A 20142-nucleotide genomic window follows, 5' to 3' on the forward strand; every position below is an offset into this window, starting at 1 on the left:
ACAAAGAGTCACTCGGGGAGAAGGGAGCACCACTGAGCATGTGGGTGGTGGCCCACTTGCTGTGTGGGGAGGGGAGAAAGAGAGCAGCTGGCAGTGAAGGCGGTGACATGGCTGAAACCTGCTCCCCATGGCCTTTGCCAGCTGTGTCGAGGGAGCTCCGCATCCTGTGGTCCACGGGCAGCCATGGGGGTGATGATCAGCAGGGCAAGAGGATTAGTTCTTCCCTTCGGCAAGTTAACTATGGGGACCGTGGATAAGGGAGAGCATGTGGAGCAGCTGGAGGCAAGAGAGTGGTAACTGGTGCCTTCTCCATCAGAGGAAGGGGAGGTTTTGAGCAAGACACGCACCAGGTGTGGTGCTTTGTGATTGAGGACACAGGACACAGAATCTGAGGGATGAGAGTCTGACTTCTGGCGGTCCTACACAACTAGATATGATCTTGAAGGACTTATATTATACAGCTTCTGTGCCTCATTTCCTCATCAGAGGAATGGGACAATGATTCCAACCTCACAGAGGATAACTGGTATTGCGGATTAAATGATATTGGGGCCATGAGACCCTTGGTGGATGTTATTACTGTGGGTGTCCTTAAGCTCCTCGGGTACCTAGGGGTCATTCAGTACAACAACCACATTTCACAGATGGGGAAACTGAGGGTGGGAGAGATGTCCAGCTAGTAAGTGACACAGCCAGAACGGACCCAGGTCTCCTATTTCCCATGGGTGCTGTTTGATGTAAGTGCAGACAACTATGAAGGTGATGTGGAGTCTAAGTCATCATGTTCATGATGAGAGGTCTCACTTAAGGCCAAGGGGGAAGGGGGTCTCATGCCCCTCAGTTCCTTCAGGTGTTAAGATGAGATTGGGGGACAGTGGCTGCTCAGCTTCCATCAAAGACCTAAGGCTGGCCTTTTCCTGGAGAAAAGAGTGGTGTGGGCTCCAGCATTCGTGCCTGCTCTTTCTGCCATGAATTCTTGGGGCAGAGGGGCACATCTCACTAGGGATGGTTCTATGCAAAAGACTTGGGCTTGCGAGTCTGAGCCCCATGTTGGGGTGGACAGATTACTAAAATAAATAAACTTAAAATAAATGTAGGATTGAGAGGGTACCAAATGTAGGTGAGGAAAAACCATCCATTCTGGAAGCCAGAAAACTCTGCATTTTCATAATAATTCTGCCACTTACTTACTATGTTATATTGTGCAAGACAACCTACTCCTTCCTTGACCACTGTGGGAGGAATAGTCTCAGTAGATAATTCTCCAATTCCTTCGAACTCTAGAAATCTGAATAAGACAGCTTATAGACATTGCTCATTAGAGGAAGAAGGAGGGAGAAGTGTAGCCAGACATCTCCTCCTGGCTGTGGTAAAGAGCTGTCCAAAGGCAAATTGGGCATGCCTATAAATGAGAGTGAGTTCTCTGTCCCTGAAGTAATCAATGAGATGCTAGGTAATCCCTTCTCCGACCCTGAGGATACTAAGGGAGAGGATACGAAGGGGCTTGTCAGCCCAACCACATCTGCTCTTTGCCTAGCACCATTAAAATGAATTTCTCTCCCCCTGACGTTCACTGGCTCATTTGTTTATTACTGTAGTCATTCATTCATTCATTCATTCATTCAATGAATATCAGCATTTTGGCCGGTCAAAATATTAGTGTATCTCATTTTATTGTGATAAAAACAGTTAACAAGAGATCTACCTTCTTAACAAATTTTTGTGTGTACAGTAACTAAGGCATTGTTGACTACAGGTACAGCAGATTTCTAGAACTTAGTCATCTGGAATACCTGAAACTTGATGTCTGACGATTAGCAACTACCTTTTCCCCCTCCCCCAGCCCTTGGTAACCACTGTTCCACTCATTGGTTCTATGAGTTCGACTACTTTAGATACCTCATAGAAGGGGAATCATGCAGTATTTGCCCTTTTGTGACTGCCTTCTTTCTCTTAACATGATCTTCTCAAGGTTCATCTGTACTGTCAGTAATGGTAGGGTTTCCTTCCCTTTTTAAAGGCTGAGTAATATTCCATTCTATGGATAGATCGTGTTTTGTTTATCCATTTACTGTTTGTTTCCACATCTTGGCGATTGTGGATAATGCTGCAGCGTACATGGGAGTGGGGAAGGCAGAAAGGTTCCTCTTCATCCGTCTAGGGAAACCTGAAGCCTAGAGGCTGCCCTTGTTTTTAGAGTCCCCACACAGTGTTCTACAAGGTGGAGCGATACCAGCACGGTAGGGTAAAATGTTACTATGTTCGGCGGCACCCCCCCACCCCCCCCACCCCGACAGCTCTGGGTTGGGTCATCAGAAGGCCTTGTGTGTGGTATGTGTGCCAGAGTGGATAATTTGAGGGAGAAGAACGACTGGCATGAGAGCTATAGAGTGGGATGTGGGGTGGGGGGGTCAGTTGGGAGAGATGGGAAGGTCACTGGAGCTGAGCCAGGGACACTGGAAATGATGAGTGAGGAGGAACTAACTCAGTTCCTGGGGCAGCTCAGGGAGCTCGAGTCCCCATGCAGTGTGAGATGTAATTCTCCTGCTTGTTCCCCCATGAACATTCAGTAAAATCTACATTGCTCAGGAATGCGTCATGAAGTCGGACTTGCTTTTGTTGGGAGGTGCGAAGAAATGGGTGGATGAAAACAGAGCATCTCTATAAAACCAGTCTCCTTGGGATCACCCTTGTATCCCTAGTGACCACCCTTGTGGCCAAGGGCAAGGCTATTGTCTCACAGGGATGTGGAGCGCAGTGTGCTGCACACTCTGAATAAGTGGGGGCCGAGTGAACAGAATTGACAATATAAAAGCAGGAGGCTTGTGACTGTTTGCTTTACCTTTCCCCTGCAGCCTTCCCTCCCCTGCCCTTGCCTCCCCAGGAACATAGATGGTTTTAAGATCAATTGGGGCTTTGGGCAAAGGTTCAGCTGGATTTGTTTGTTCCTCCCTGATCCGCTTTGACTGTCCCTGGTCAGGATCACAGCCAGCTTGAAACAAACACAAACTAAATAGGAAAACAGGAGAATAAAATAACAGCAGTGTGTACCTCTAAAGCCCTGTCTGGTGCTGATAGAGCTGATGAGATAAGAGGAAAATGTATTTAAGCAATAAGAGGGCTTTGTTCCTGTTGAAGACTTCCCTGACCGTGAATGTTTTAGATGCAGAGATAAGTCCCCCCCCCACCCGCTGCCCCCAACTGTAGCACTCCAGAGATGTGCCCCACCACACTCTGCTGGGGACAGGCGGCTCAGAACACAAGGGGAAGGAATTCCAAAATGATACATGTCGAATTGCTGGCCTGGATTTCAAATGCCGTAGATAGTTTATGCAAAGTCTTGCACTGTTGTAAAATGTAACACAATCCACTGGCAGATCTGCCTAAGCTAGGTCCCAGTTGTTTTTGAGAAACATAAATAAACTTGAAGATGTCTTCCAGCCTGTTAAAGTGGCCGTTTTGCCCATAGTCTCCTTGGTATTAGGCTTCTAGAGACTTGAATAACAGAAGCCGATGAGATGGTTAATGTTTGGCATACTCTCTCCTCTCCTTAAGATGTTTCCTGTGACATTTGGGAAAGCCATACTGTATGCCCAGGACCCACTGGCTTCTTGGGGCGGGGGAGGGAAACTTTGGCAATAAATGAGTTTCAATACCCTTCCATGTTCTTAAAGCAGTAAAGATCTTAAAGGAAACATGACAAGGCAGCTTGATACGTAAGACAGAGGCGTGAGATGCTACAGGTGGAGCAGCAGAGGGGCAGAAAGGGGGCAGATCTCACATCCTGACCCCCAGGCTGGCGCCTCCAAGGAACCCTGTGAATCCACAAGTGACACCTTGAAAACCTGTGACTCAATCCAACATTCAAATGTGTAAGATAAACCAGGGTCTCCTTAATTGAGGCCAGTATGCCACCGCACATCACTCTCCGGGTGGTGACTTCTCCACGATTCTCCAAACTTGATTAAGTGACTTATCTTCCTCTCTTTGGGGTTTCAGGAATGAATTGATGAAGATGTTAGCAGGAAGGGAAACTGGATGAAGGATACATTTGGACTCTGTGTGGCCTTTGCAACTTTTCTGTAGATATAAAATTCCTCCAACCCAAAAACTCATTTAAAAAAAAAACCAAAGCATTGATGATTGCAATTGTAAATTGCAGACAGTCACACATCAAGTATTTTCTCTTGACTTTGACTAGTGAATTTGATGTATGGCTTTTCTACTACCTGTTTAATTCTTCTCTACTCATCTATAGGAATCTCTGGGCAATATATGGTTTTGCCTTGTGTGATTTTTTTTTTTTTTAAGTTTATTTATTTTGAGAGAGACAGAGTGTGAGCGGGGGGGCAGGGCAGAAAGAGAGGGAAGACAGAGAATCTCAGGCAGGCTCTGCGCTGGCAGCACAGAGCCCATGTGGGGCTCGAACTCACGAAAACGGTGAGATCATGATCTGAGCCAAAACCCAGAGTGGGACGCTCAACCATCTGAGCCACCCAGCTGTCCCTCGCTTTGTGTGATTTTTATAAATGGCATCATATTGTACTTGTCCATTTACACTTTGTTCCTTTTTTTTTAAGTTTATTTATTTATTTTGAGAGACAGAAAGGGAGGGGCAGAGAGAGGAGACAGAGAATCCCAAGCAGGCTCTGCTCTGTCAGCGCAGAGCCCCACATGGGGCTTGAACCCACAAACTGTGAGATCATGCCCTGAGCCAAAACCAATGGTCAGTCATTTAACTGACCGAGCCACGCAGCCACCCCCATTCCTTTCTTTTTATTTTAACTCAATATTATGCTTCTTGCAATCTCTCCATTGCTATCTTGAACTCAGGAGTAGGGCTTCCATTTTGAGTGGCCAGGACCCATACCAGACCTGTTGTTGAATATTTCTAATATCATCCCTGTGTATGAATCTAATTCAGGCCTCTTAGTAGTCTTTTGCTGTATAAAAATATGTCACGTGAATATTTCTTGTTTGATGCATCACTTCCCCAACAGATAACATATAAACTATTCCCAGTCTTTTTCTACTACAGATATTGCTGGGATAGATATCTTTGATCCTTATATATAGTTTTTCTTATTCCCCTCTTTTTTGTTGTACGTGTATTATTGTTTACTATGATCGAGACTATCTTTTTTTTTTTTTTTTTTCCATAGCTTCTAAGAGCCTTAGCGTCTGCTAGGTTAGCCTTTTTTTGCAGATAAGTCCTCTGAGCCCTGCATGCATGGAATGACAGGCCCAAATCCACAGGGGAGTTTTGAGAGAGGAACCACATTAGAGGTCAGAGGAAAAACAGAAATGTGGGATGGCCTTCTGCAAGAGGTCTGAGCCATCTCATGAACAAGTCTGTTGCCCCTACCCTTTTTCATCATAGAACTCTTCTGTTTTCTACTTTACAGTTGTGTGTGCCTACGTGATAACTATGTGCACATGTTGTCAACTGTGAGCCCCTCAGCATCTGTCTTGTCCTGGAGTGCTTGGCACGTAGCAGTTTCCCAATAAATATGACTAGAATAAATGAATGAACCAATGAATGAAATCATTTTGGAATGCACAAGAAACTCCTAAGTCTGAAGAATTCTACTTGTCTGTATTTGCTTCGTGTTTTTTTAACCACCATTTGTTACATATGTCATTGAGAATGTGGGGGAAATGGCCCCTGGAGGATAGGCTCATTCTGTCATAGTCTTTTCTTTATTCTTAATACAGCTCTGAACACGATTTACAGATTTGTTCTAAGTTGGTCGGTTTGGTATTCAAGACTGTGAGATCCAACCCCTTGTCCTGCCTTTTCTGCCATTTTGCTCAAGCTCTAAGAACACCAGGCAACTTACCACAGCCTAAGCATTCTGGGTTTCTGCTTTCCTCCAAGCCTTTGTTCTTGCTCCCTGTATCTGCCATACCCTTCCCCTGTGTCTATTCTTTAAGACCCAACTCAGATGTCAACTCCTGCAGGATTTGTCCCCATGAGAATGTCCTTGTTGCGTCTCCCACCAAACGTGTTATCTGCTGTTTCCTTCACAGTGTTGAGATTCCCTGCTCTACATTAGGACGTGGGCTCCTGGAACGGATGACCCCCGTCTGTGCATCCCCGTTTCTTCCTGTGGTGCTAAGAAAAAAATAGATGGATAGGAAACATGTATCAAATTGAACTTAATCCAACCTCTCAGACCCTTGAAAACATTTTTTTTCTTTATCTTTTTGCAGGTGTGTCGAACCAAGGTGATAGATCTCAGTGAAGGCATTTCCCAGCATGCCTGGTACCCTTGTACCATCAGCTACCCATACTCCCAGCTGGCTCAGACCACTTTCTGGCTCCGGGTAAGCCAAAGCTTGAAGAACCTTAGAATCTCCAGCAGTGACCAACCCCCCACCCCCAGGAAGCACCAACTCCTGTGACCCTTTCTCAAGATGGTTTGTCTACTCACTGAGGGTGTTAATTATAAGGACAAGGAACAAAACACTTAGCAGTAGGATGCTTCCTGAAATAGAATCCCTTCATTGCTCATGGAGTGCCCCTAGTCATTCTTGTTTTGACAAAGATTTTGGATAAGTTTTCTATGCCTGGAACCTTCTGTTCATTGTTCAATGCCTTTTAAGATTGTCTTCTCCTCCTTGAAGTCTTAGCTGATCCCCATGGAGAGAAGTGACTGTTCTCTCCCTTCTGGTCCTGTACATGTTTCGTCATCATTTGGATGGCACTTGTCACATGGTATTATATTGCTGTCTTTGGGGCCATCTTCCTGACTAGGGATTATGGTGACTTCTGGTTTGCACACTACTGACCTACTTTGAGCTCCATAGTCTGCCGAAAAGCAAGGGCTGTGTCTTACTTAGCTTTGTTTCAGAGGCTAGCATGGAGAAATGACAAATAATATACCTCTTTTCTGCTTTCAGTCTGTGCCACTTTGTTCCCATGATCTTATTGGAGCCTCACAATCATCCTGTGATACAGTTATTTACTTGATACATCACTTAGAGGTGAGGGAATTAGGGCCCAGAGAGGCAGAGCTACCACTCACGGTCACACAGCTCAGCAAGAGCAGAACCCGGATGGAACAGAGTTTCTGACCTCAGAGCCTGTGCTCTTCACTGTGAGGTTCTCTGCCCCACAATGAGTGTCCCAGTCCCTGAAATGGAAGATTCTCCTTGAAACCCCTGCCCCACGGCTGCTTCCCTACCATGTGCCTGAGCTCACGAGGGACCCTCCCATGTCTCCTGCATTTCAGGCATACTTTTCTCAGCCAATGGTTGCTGCTGCTGTCATTGTCCACCTGGTGACTGATGGGACATACTATGGGGACCAGAAGCAGGAGACCATCAGCGTCCAGCTGTTTGACACCAAAGACCAGAGCCACGATCTGGGTGAGCATGTTCTCAGGCATGTTGCCCTTGATACCACATCTGCCCAGGGGTGGTCTGGGCGGCAGCTGAGAACTCGTTCTTCCTTCCCCTTTCCTCTTCCTTGCTTCTCTGTTTGGCATTCTGGTTGCCCTCCAAATCAGGAGGCTTTTGTGTATCCAGAGAATCCTAGATCTGGCAGATATGGGCATAAGGGGCCACTGCCAAAGTCTTCCCTTCAACAGCTCCCTTCGACGAGGCACCTTTAACCTTAGGCACCCCATGTGATCCTCAAGAGACCCTGGGAAGGAGACTGAACAAAGGCCATTCCTCCAGGTGTCAGTCCCTGAGACCCAGAGAGGGTCACATGGCAGCGACCAGGAAGAGTGGAGAAGCCAGGTGTTTGGAATTGTAGCCATGGCTCTTTACCCTGTAGCCGGAAGTGTCCCTTAGTGCCTGACAATGGCAGCCATGTCTCCAGCACAACCAGCCATGCTCCCTGTAGGAGCAGGAATAAGACAAGGTCAGTGTCAGGAGTGGGAAGGCAGAAGAGTCAGGTCCTACCTGCTGAGCAGCTGTGGGAGGACCGGGACCAGCACTGTCAAGTTGTCACATGCACACCCCTCTGCACACCCACGCATGCATGGTGCACAGGACACAGCCCCAGCTCCGGAGCTGACAGCCCAGGCTTGACTCCCGTCCCTCTGCTCACACAGTGCAAGAAGGTGAACACTTTTCTTGACCTCCGAGCACCTCATCTGGCATCTTACTTTCCTCTTAGGCACAGTAGGGACCACGGTGCTACTTTATCATGACAGTGAAATCGCGAGATATTAAATGAGGTATTACTTAGGACTGTTGTGACTGTGCCCCACACAGGAGCTGGCACTGGGAACGTCCTCTTATCCCCTCCCACATTTCCAGTTTACCTCTGGGTAGCCTTGCCAGGTGTTTGGAATTCTAGGCTGGCCTAGAAGGTCGGGCTTCAAACCCCTGCCTGCACCGTTCCGCAGGGAGCTCATTTCAAAGACCCATATGAAGCCAGCAGGCAAGGGGTCATTGCAAGGTCAAGCAGAAGCCAAGGGGGCAGAGAGAGTTTTTGTTTTGTTTTTATGTTTATTTATTTAGTTAGTTTTAGAGGCAAAGGGGGGACATATTAATAGGAAAGAGAAAGAAAACCCCTCTGGACTTATCCGGATGCCTGGGAAATTTCCCTAAGTGAGAAGCAAATATTTTCATAGCTGTCCTGGCATTGCTAAGGGCTCTGAGGAGTGGGGAAAGTCCAGTCCACAGAAGCTGCTTCATGTCTGAGGTTTGCACGTGTCCCTGTCCCTCCCTGTAGTGTCCCCTGTCCTCAGCATCCGTCCCCCGTGGAACGCTTGTCATTCTGAGTGACCACAGCAGGGGCCCTTCTGGATTGGGAGCTAAACATCCCAACAGAGCAGGCCTGCTGGGATGTGCCTAGAGTCATCCTTGATTTTAGAGGCAGAAACTGAGTTTGAGGAGATTGCTGGAGTCCCATCATTAGGATGTGATAGTCCCCTCAGAGGCAGGTTAAACCATGATTGGAACCAAGGTCCATTGGACACCAAAGCCAGTGTCTGCTTTTCCAACTCCATCCCACCCCATTGCCCCCTTCTCTCTTCTGGGTGTGCCCTTTCTCCCTGCCCCTCTCCCTTCCTTCTCAAAGCCTGGGGACCTGCTCCCTGTTCTAGAATGAACCGAGAGCTGAAGCAAGCTTGGGTTCAATGTAGACTTTACCCTGCTGGCTGCTCCGTGTGCCCCTGGAAAACCACCTTCTGCCCTCGCTTCTCAGTCTTACCTCTGCTGAATCAGTGCAGAGGTCCCTACCTCACAGGGCTGCTCCCCGGTTCCCGGATTAAACATGAGAGCAGGCTTCTTACTCTGGAAAGAGCGTGTTGCTGTGAATTATTTCCACCATCTTTATGGCGGATAGGGAAGGCAGCCTGAAAACTAGCAACTCAGACCATCCAGCCCTCATGCAGTGTGGGAGGGTGGTCAGGGCCAGCGATGCTAGTCTGAGAGGTGGCCATTGGGGGAGGGAGAGAGGCTGTGGGCGCTAGGTGACAAGAAAGCTTAGGGGGCAGGGAGGCAAAGGGATTGGAAAGATTTGGAACCAAGAGAAAAAGGCAGACAAAGAAACTTTCAATCAAACTCAAAATCCCCACTGGCCACCCAATGGTGCTTTTGTGCAGTGACATGAAAGGGTCTGGGGGCTTCGGGAAGGGCCTGTTGGGGAGGGCGTGACTGGCCTTGAGTAATGAGCCTGGCCCCTCGGCCCTCTGTCTCTCCTGACAGGCCTCCATGTCCTGAGCTGCAGGAACAATCCCCTGATTATCCCTGTGGTGCATGACCTCAGCCAGCCCTTCTACCACAGCCAGGCGGTACGTGTGAGCTTCAGTTCACCCCTGGTCGCCATCTCGGGGGTGGCCCTCCGCTCCTTCGACAACTTTGACCCCGTCACCCTGAGCAGCTGCCAGAGAGGGGAGACCTACAGCCCTGCCGAGCAGAGGTAAGGGACCCTGGGTCTGATCGCCCTGGGCCGTTTTGTAGCCAGAAGCAGATGGGCGCCTTCTGGAACTGCCTAGATGCGTGTGTTGCTATAAAAAGTCTGCGTGTTTCTCCCTTCTCCATCCTCTGGCCTCTGGCTGGCTCTGCCTGTGGGCCTGGGAGGCCTGTGTGTCTCCGGATTCCAGGGGTGAGGGAGGGAAGCAGGAATGGGTGGTGGAAAGACCCCCTAACCTGGCTCACAGGCCTGGCGCTGACAGTGGCCTGCTTGCATGGTACACATCGCGTTCCCTCTCTGGGCCTCAGCATTCGCATTTGAACAAAGAAAAGACAGGTGGATTAGCTCTCTTCCAGCTCTGAAATACTGGAATATTTAGGCAGATGGAGGGAGACTGCCGTTTGCTTCATCCCAGCTTACTGTGTGTTTCAGTGATGGGGAAATCTCTCCACCTTCCCCAACTAGCCCCTGAGTGGTCTAGTGGTCCGACGAGAAGAGAGCATGGTGTTTTCCTGGAAAGAATATGAGCTTTGGTGATCCTCTGACCTGGGCTTGAACATTCCCCTTCTTGCCTGTGTGCCCATGACAAGTCACTTCACTTTTCTGAGTCTTCCTTTCCTATTTTGGAATAAATGGAGGATGATATCTACCCCACCGGGTGGTCATGAAGGCTGAATGGTGCGCCGTAGATGAAAGTCCTCTTGTAGACCGTTAGGCACTGTGCAAGGCTGATGTATTAATACAGAATATTTATGGCCACTTTCTGATCTGACAGTGGGGCTTCTCTGCATGAAATTCTTCTAGCTGGAAGAAACCCTGGAGATCATCGGGTACATCTGGAGTGTCTCAAACGCCCGTGTTACCCTCTAGGATTCCAGGGCCCCGAAAGGGGAAGGGTGGGTCCAGGCTCACACAGCACCTCTCACATTTGTTTAATGAGATCCAGAAGGAGACAGAATGACAGGGGGAGTCCCAGTGGGCTCCCCCAGAGTGAGGCGCTATGAAAGGCAATCCAGTCCAGCCCTGTATACCTGGGAGCAAGGAGAGGAAAGGGGGGGGGTGGTGGTGGCCACTGCCTTTCCCACGCCCTTGCCACCACAGGGGACACAAAAGGTGGTTGCAAAACCCACATTGTTTTGCACCCACTGTCTCTAGCTTCTGTTGTGCAAAGTCTGTCGCAATCATTCGGAGGCAAAAGAGCTCCTTAAATATCACCCACTGTTATATTTCACACTAAAAGGGCTTTTTCATCCCTGGCTCTGTAGACTATAAAAATAAGTTAATTCTCAGAACCCAGGGAAACAATGTCGATGGGAAATGCAAATCCATTAGACCTTTTCTGCAATGCTTTCCCATCCTTAACCAGCCACCGGGACCATGGGCAAGTTGACTGAGGCCAACAACTGGCTTCTTTGAATTCTCAATTAGCAGTTCCTGTGTCCGAAGTAAACAGTTACAAGTGTTTAACCTCAGAAACAAATCAATTGTTTAGTATCTGTTGAGTTCTTGGACTCGTGACTGAGAAGCACTGAGCGGGGACAAAGCGTTGCCCCATCTCTGACCGGATGTACGACTGTGAGCCAGTCATACCATGTCTCTGGGCCTCAGTTTCCCCATCCATGGGATGATGGTGATGAATCGAATGTTCTCTGTGGTTCTTTCCAATTCAAACAGTCTGTAGTTCCCAAGAACGGGGAGGGGTGAGATGCAGGGGAAAGAAAGCAACATGTGTTTCATTATCTTATTTCATTATTTTATTTCGTTATCACACTTGTCCTGCGAGGTATGGACAGAGAGGGTGAGTCAAGGCGGTCCAGGCAGTAGGAGGCAAAATCCTGCTTCGTGTGCCCCGAAAAGCCACCAGAGCCAAGCGCTCAACAGAGCCAAGCACGTCTAGGAGACGAGAGGACTTGTCAGGAATGCTCATGTGTGAGCGTTTCGTGACAAGGACCGCGGGAGGTGAGCGAGCTGTGGCTCTGAGGGTCTCAGCGGCTCAGCCCTGAGCGCGGACCTGGCTAGGATGGGCGGAGCCCCCAGTGCCAAGGCCGGGGGTGCTGGGACACCCCCCCACCCCGCACCCGAGTGCACTGAGGGGGCGAGAGGGGTTGGAGAAGGAGGCAGCTGCCCCTGGAGAGCTGAAGAGGCATTTACCCAAATAGCCAGGACCGCATAAATGTGCCTGAAAACAAACAAACTGAGAGGAAAGAAAAGAGAAAAAAGCAACAACTGTAAAAAACCGTGGGATGTTTTTCTCCATTCTCAGAACACCAAGGTAAATAGCATCACTTTTTATAGCACACAGTTCAGCTGGCTCTAGTAGAAATGGCCCGCTGACTCTCAGCTGGTTCCCAGGTAGTGAAAGGGGCTGTTCTGGCCTCCCGGCCTCCAGCCCTCCACCCCTCCCTCGTCCCCACCCCACGGATTCTCTTTCTTGCTGTCTCCCCTCCCTCTCCGCCCACTCTGCCTCCTCTCCCACCCTCTCCCTCCTCATTTTCCTTCTCTTCTCCCGAGAGCGGCATGATATCTAGCGGGCTGCCCTGGGAGAAGCGTCACCACAGCAAAATCCATTCGGGCGGGTGTTCTGACCTAGATTCAAGGGTCTCCAGTCCCGGTGCAGCACTCAGAATAAATTCAGAGGCCCAAGGAAACAGGATCAGCTTTCAAATGAGAGGTCCAGTTGCGGGATTCTAGCCCAAGCCCAGCTCCACACCTAGGGGAAGGGGGGACAACGGGGGCGCGTAGTGATGGTGGTGAGTGGGTTAAGAGGCTTCTTCAGTGAGGAAAGCCACACCATGGATCGAGGCTCCTGTGCGTCTGACACACACACGTATGCTATCTATCTATCTATCCTGTGGTTCTAAACAGAAATTGAACAGTTTATTACAAAATTCAGTGAGCCATGTGCTTATACAATTAGTACTCTCTTCCTCTCCCCTTTCCCTTCCCTTCCCTTCATTTGTCCCTTCCTTCCCTCCCTCCTTCTTTCCTTCCTCCCTCCCTCCTTCCCTCCCTCCCTCCTTCCCTCCTTTCCTCCTTCCTTCCCTCCCTCCTTCCCTCCCCCTCCTTCCTTCCTCCCTCCCTCCTTCCCCCCTCCCTCCCTCTTTCCTTCCTCCCTCCTTCCATCTTTCCTTCCTCCCTCCTTCCATCTTTCCTTCCTCCCTCCTTCCTTCCTTCCTTTCCTCTTTCCTTGCTACCTCCTTGCTTCCCTCCCTCCTTCCCTCTCCCCTCCTTCCTTCCCTCCCTCCCTCCTTCCTTTCCTCTTTCCTTCCTACCTCCTTCCTCTCTCCCTCCTTTTTTCCTTCCTCCCTCCCTCCTTTTTTCCTTCCTCCCTCCCTCCCTCCCTCCTTTCTACCTTCCTCCCTCCCTCCTTCCTTTCTTCCTTTCTTCCCCCTCCCTCCTTCCCTCTTTCCTTCCTCCCTCCCTCTTTCCTTCCTTTCCTCTTTCCTTCCTACCTCCCTCCTCCCCTCCCTCCTTCCCTCCCTCCTTCCTTTTTTCTTTCTTCCCTCCCTCCTTTTTCCTTCCTCCCTCCCTCCTTTCTTCCTTCCTCCCTCCCTCCTTTCTTCTTTTCTCCCTCCCTTCTTTCTTCCTTCCTTCCCCCCTCCCTCCTTCCTTCTTTCCTCCCTCCCTCCCTCCTTCCTTCCCTCCTTCCTTTCCTCTTTCTTTTCTCCTTCCTTCCTTCCTTCCTTCCTTCCTTTCCTCCCTGCTTCTTTCCTTCCTTCTTCCTTCCCTTCCTCCTTCCCTCCCTCCCTCCTTTCTTCTTTCCTCCCTCCCTCCCTCCTTTCTTCCTTCCCTCTTTCCTTCCTTCCTCCCTCCCTCCTTCCTTCCCTCCTTCCTTTCCTCTTTCTTTTCTCCTTCCTTTCCTCCTTCCTTCTTTCCTTCCTTCTTCCTTCCCTCCCTCCCTCCCTTCGTTCCTTCCTTCGTTCCTTCCTTCGTTCCTTCCTTCTTTCCTCTACCTGAAACTCTTCCCACTCCCCCATGCCAGCCCACCCAGAGAAGGACAGTTCCAATAGAGAGCTAACTTTTAGAAAGCCAACTCTAGGAGGAAACAAATTCTTCCTATGGCCAGATTGACTCCTTGTAGCCAGTGTGGGCTTAGACTGTGGGTGGGGTGGGGGTGAGTTGATGTGCCTACAAGCATCCCCAGAGTCTGTGCACTGCCAGGAGCCCACACGTGACTATCTATCCCATCAGATGATTCTATAGGAATTCGTGTATGAGATTTGGAGCCCAGCAAGAAGCCTCTCATGGCCAGAGACCACAGGCTCCCCCACACTGGCCAGCCCACAAGGGATCAGCACCTCTCAGAATGCTTGTTGGGAGTCGCTGGTCTGGGGGACACATCTGCAGATGGAACCGCTGTGGCTGAGCATGTGTGTCTCTTGGAAGGTACCAGATGCTCCTGACTCTTCTCCCAGATGTTGTTTAATCTCCACTCCTGTCAGATGTCTACTGGCCTTCCTCTGCTTCTGTGTCCTTTCAATAACTGGGATTATCAAAGTCTGTTTTTCCCCCTTCCCAAGGGCTGTGAAATTAGATACCTCTATTGTTTTGTCTCCATAAAACTGTGGTCCCTGAAAGCTGGGAAGCCTCTAAGAGACTCTCTGGTTCTGCATTCTCATTCTCATAAGGTCCTGGCAAGGGAAGGGAGTTCCTCAGGCCACCCGGCCACTTAGCAGCAGAACTGGCATTGGAATCCAGTCCTCAGGCCTCCCGGGGCAAAGCAGGTTCCTCTTCATCTGAAGTTTCAAGATTCCTGCCACACGGGCCCAATGAGGCCACAAACAATGTGGATCTGCCCCCCGTTAATCCTCTTCTGTAATTAGTTGCCAACATGTAAATGTCAGGAGTGTTCATAGTAAAGACATCGGCAGATTGGAGACATGATGGGGTCGGTGCCGTGGGCCACCTGAGCCAGTAGTGACCTGCTGCTCTGCCAGCCGCCCCTCCCTCAGGCGCCCCGCACAACGCGCTGCTGTCCCCACCCTGCAGGCATCCGACAGGGCCTCATCACCCCTGGGCCACTGCCTCTGGCTTCTAGGATTCCAGGGTTCAAGAGCCTTTCAGGATTCCCTTCCAGTAGTCGCTGCATTCCCCGGAAGGGAAAAAGGAGCCCTATCTTCATCACTGTCTCAGTCTCCCTTCCCAGTGACCCTGCAGCGCTGGGAAGGTGCCATGAGTGTCTTCCATTCATTTCTAGTGTGGACATGCTGACTTTTCTGTGGTCTCCATCTGAGGTAACCCACAGTGATCTATAAATAGGGATTATTATTATCCCCCCTTCCCCACGGCGTAGCTACAGGACTTGGGCCAAGAGTCAAGGGACACAGCCAGGAATGGGACCCTCAGCAGCCCTTCCAGTGCTGGTCTTTTGGATCCTGGTTGAACAGTTTTGGATCCTGTTATGCATGACTGGGGGCCATTTCCCTGGGCAGAGGGGACAGCAGTTGGGGGTTGGCTATTGAATCACTGAAGGATATACCTCTATACGAAACTTGAGTCTATAAGTAAATATATTAAATATATATATATATATACATATATATATATATATGGAAAAAAATATTTATATATCTTTGTATGTGGGATGTGTGTCTCCTCCTTTACCCACCTGTGAGAATTTCATTGATAAAAGCCCCTTCCCCCATCCCTTGGATTAGCCAACTTACTCCGAGAAGTGTCTTCTTTTTTTCTTTCTTATTTTTGTTGCCCATCATGGGTATTAAATCGTTCCCCCATTTTTTAAAGTCTTTTTTTTAAGTTTATTTATTTATTTTTTGAGACAGAGCACAAGTGGAGGAGGGGCAGAGAGAAGGAGAGACAGAACCCCAAGCAGGCTCTGCACCATCAGTGCAGAGCCCAGTGAGGGGCTTGAACCCATGAACCATGAGATCATGACTTGAGCCGAGATCAAGAGTTGGGCACTGAACAGACTGAGCCACCCAGGAGCCCCACCTGCCCCCTTTTTAAAATGAAGACAGAGGTTTTTCTTTTGTTTTTCTTGTTTTGATTTTTGTTTTTGTATTTTAGAAATGACAGGGCCGTGTCAGGGAGTTATTTGGGAGGGGTATTTGGGGTAATGTTTATCATTTTTGGACAATGTGTTCATACAACCCTTCCAGCTGATGGGAATGCAAAGAGAAGAGCAGGGGCTTAGGGGACAGGCCGGCACAACAGCACTGACATTCTGTCCATACAGAGCGCCTTTGGCCAGCCAGCTAAACTCACTGAGTCTCACTTTCCTCTTCTTGAAAATGGGAGTAATTGTACTACCTCAAGAAGTTATGGTGAGGATGCACATCAGGTGATGTAGGTAAAACACAGGGGCTCATACCTGGCACGGATTCCCTTCCCTTCCCCCTTTCTCCCTGTTTTGAAGCCTGTGAGCCAGGCATGCACAGATGTGCTGAAAAAGCAGGGATGCCTCAGTCCCCACAGTGTTCTCTGGAGGACACTAATCCAGAAATGACACACTGGAAAAGGTTATCAGAATTTGGAAAATGATGTGTGTCTTAGCCCCTCCTGGAAATCCACATCAAGGTTCTGAGAAGTTCTGCAATTAAAAAAAAAGAAAAAGAAAAAGAAAAAAGCTGACTTCTCATGAATCCAATGCTACCCTATTCTTTTGGCCATGAAACCTTTTGGTCAGATAACTCATGTACCAGGGGATATTTTCCTTCTACAGCAGAGAGAGCCAGAGAAACCATCTTCTCTTGCCAATATCATAGTTTCCAAAGCATTTCTCGTGCATGGGGCTTTCTATTATACAAACACACTGAGCTCCATCCAGTCCTGGACCTTTGCATGTGTTCTTTACTCTGCCTGGGATTCCCTCTGCTCCACACCTCTGCTTGGCTTATCCCTTCGTTTCATCCAGGTCTTAGTTCAGATGTCCCCTCTTCATGGAGGCTTCCTCCCCCTGACCCATCTGCACATGGTGCCTTTCCCCCCAACCCCCAACAGTCGTCCTCTATAATTTCCTCGTTAGTGCCCTTTCTGTGCCTGAAATAGGCTTCTTTATGACTTTTCTGGGGTGCATGTCCTTCTTCCTCAAAGACACAGGTGGCAGGAATTTTCATGTATCCCCAGGGTTTACAACAGTGTCTGGTGTGCATCAAGGCCCCCACCCAAGGTCTGTGGAATAGATGAATGAGTGGCTGACCTGTCACCCTGTTGATACTCTTGAGAGAGAAATTGGATTTTTACTTCCATTTTACGGAGGAGAAAACTGAGGCTCCGTGTACTATGTAACTTTCCAAGGTTAACGATAAGGGGCATTCCTGCATGTAGAGGCCGGATTTGCCCAGTTCCTAAGTCCTGTGCCTTTTTCATTGTAGGATATCCATTGTTTCAGTTTATCCTTTTTCTTACGAGGAACATTAATGTGCAGAGACATGGGGGTGGGGGGCAGGTACAGGCTGCTTTTACCTTTGTGGCCCCATAGCCCGGAGCAGCCCGGAGCCCCCTGGCCGTCATCCTGGGAGCACGGAGCGAGCATGGCCGCACTGTAAGGCATAGGTCAGAAGACTAGCTCAGGAGCTGGTAGCTTACAGAGTAAATCTATTTAAATTGGAACCATGTGGCTCTTGCCCCCGGCGCTTACACACCGTGAACAGATGCATTGTTTGGTGTCAGAGCCCTTGCGTTGACTCCAGAGTTATAGTCTCTTAGAGGCCTCCACATGGCACAATGCAGGGGAGACTGTCGGGGGTGGGGTGGGGGGGTAGAAAGGAGGGCGGAGAATCGAATATCTCAGCAAGTGTCACTTAATCCCTCTCACGCGTTGCCTTTGGGAAGGGGGTTATGTGGGGATTGCAAAGCCCGCGTGGGTGTGGGTCTAAAGCCTCAAACGCTTCCCTTTTCCGAGTATTTTAAAAAGTGAATTTGTGATGTTTGGAGGCTGTTAGCTCATACCCCCACCCTTACCCCTTGATTCTCCCCATACTTCTGAGCAGGACATAGAGCATGGAGATGGGTAGCTATCTTCCTGTAAAACCCTCAGTGGGGTATCCTGAAATGGGGACCAAGAAAAAAAAAATTGTGAATTTCTTCTTAAGCTGGTTTGGCCACCACTTACTCCCTGTCTCCTAGATAAACACAGGAAAGTGAAAGCCTTGAGGCTCTGAGCGCACATCTAGACCTAGCTCTCTGTGCACACCCTGTGGCCGTCATTGGTGTGGACATAGTCAGAGAGGCAAACATTAGAGAAAACTGCCCCCTACAAGCTTTCTGTGTTCCCGGTGAACGTCTCAGCCTCCTCAAAGTGCTTAACAGCAATTGCGAGACCCCCCCCCACTTGTTTCTTGCTACTAAGAAGCACCTACCATATGCAAAGCATCTTTATCGCAGTGCAGAGTGCCCCAAGATGAAACAGGCAGTATCTCTACCCTCAGCAAAGTTCTAGTCCAGGTGAGGGGCAAGGTTGACAACAAGGACTTTGGAGCCACACATCTGGGTGGGAAGTTACAGAAGTAACTTGATCTCACCGGTCCCCGATTTTTCCAGCTATAAAATGAATAACACTTAGCTCATAGGGGTGTTGTGAGCATGGAGTGAGCTCATGTACCTAAGCAATCAGTGAATAGTCGCTAAAGTTACTGAGTGTCTGTGTAACAGTAAACATAAGGGGAAAGACCATGCAGTACAGGGATTTTATATTTCCATTTCCTTAAGGATTAGCACACATTCCGGCACATGGTGGGTACCCGGACCCCGTGCTTTCAATGCATGAAGCGTGAGGCCAGTCAGAGAAAGGAGGGCAGAAGGCCTGCCAGGGATCTCCCCTGGGAACACAGGGAATACAGGGGAAATTTTCCTGTACAAATTTACATGGAGCGCAGACTTGCGAGGTGGGTAGAATTCAAATCGACAGCAAGATTAGAACAGTAGCCACACCAAGAAGCAAGGCATGATCATTGAACAGCTTTACTGACAATCCAGAAGTCACCTTACAGTTTATAAAAGACTTCTACAATCAGCACCTCAGTTGGGTCTCATGACCCTATGGGTTGGCCAAATCTGAGAGTGCTCTGAAGCTCAGAGAGGTGATGTACCTTGCCCAAAGTCACACAGCTTCTAAGTTATAGAGCATAGACTTGTTTATACCATTAGCTGCCAGTTAGGGAGTGTCTTTACGTGCCGGGAATTCTGCTCTGTGCCTTTCCTGACCTATCTGATTTCTCACCACCGCCCTCGAAAGTGAGTATTGTTACAGAATACGAAGAGTCTGCTGTTCATCTTTGGTGCCTGGCACGTGAGAGACTCAGTGTGTACTTGCTGTGATCATGATCCCTATTTCACAGATGGAAAAACCGAGGTTCTGTGAGGTTTGAAGATGCATAACACAGACAGCTCTCTGCCATGTTTGAACCCTGGCTTCTCTGTTTCCATAAACCATGCCCTGTGATACACTGTGGCCACTGCCTCCAGAGTCTTCCTCACCAAAGCCGGCACCTCTCCCTCCCCTCTGTCTCAGCTCCCAAAATTTTGGAGGGGGACGCCTTGAGCTTTTTACCTCCCAGCTGGCATGCAGTGATCCTGCAGGGAAACTCCCTCTGACCCTCCCGTTCCTTTCCTCCCCAGCTGTGTGCACTTCGCATGTGAGGCCGCCGACTGCCCGGAGCTGGCGGTGGAGAACGCCTCTCTCAACTGCTCCAGCAGCGACCGCTACCACGGTGCCCGGTGTACCGTGAGATGCCGGACAGGCTACGTGCTCCAGATCCAGCGGGATGACGAGCTCATCAAGAGCCAGGTATGCGCAGGTGCTGGGCTCAGGGTCCCCTCTCCAGCCCGGGAGAGGCCGACCGGGCGGTGAGCGTGTCCCCTGCTGAATCCCCAGCACTTCAGACAGTGCTGCCACACAGGAGATACTCCGTAAATATGTGTGGATTGAATGAGTCAACCCACCGGTGCGGAATTTCTAAGACAATGGTTCCCGTGCAAGGTAGCGTTCCATACAACCTGTATCAGAGTCTTTGTGAGGGTTACAAACCTGCAGAACCAGAGGCTGAGCATTTTGGAAGGACATCCTCCCAGGCAGAGCTCTGCTTCAGTTGAGGGGGCTGCTTTGGAAAGAGGTGAGCCCTCCGACAATGAGGTGTTCGCTCATTCGTGGTAATTGTAAAACAGATTGTAACACATCTGTTCGCCAGGAACCAGATGCTGTACTAGGTGCTAGAGAGAGGAAAAAAAAAATGTCACTAAGATAAACCTAGTTCCTTCTCTTCAGGAGCCTAGTGACTGTTGCCGCGAGCAGACAAGGAGTGAGGAAT

General features: G+C 49.3%; 1 protein-coding gene across 1 annotated transcript in view; it reads left to right on the forward strand.

The window, feature by feature from the left end:
* PAPPA (pappalysin 1) overlaps positions 1–20142 on the forward strand; it is a gene marked incomplete at its 5' end in the record, with an annotated part of 244324 nt that overhangs the window by 163501 nt on the left and 60681 nt on the right. The window contains 4 exons of the mRNA XM_049629607.1: positions 6214–6327; positions 7236–7371; positions 9667–9880; positions 19454–19622. Of these exons, the coding sequence (XP_049485564.1) occupies positions 6214–6327; positions 7236–7371; positions 9667–9880; positions 19454–19622 (633 nt within the window). The remainder of the gene's footprint in view (positions 1–6213; positions 6328–7235; positions 7372–9666; positions 9881–19453; positions 19623–20142) is intronic.

The sequence above is a fragment of the Panthera uncia genome, chromosome D4 (genome assembly GCF_023721935.1).
Source record: "Panthera uncia isolate 11264 chromosome D4, Puncia_PCG_1.0, whole genome shotgun sequence".
Taxonomy (NCBI): Eukaryota; Metazoa; Chordata; class Mammalia; order Carnivora; family Felidae; genus Panthera; species Panthera uncia.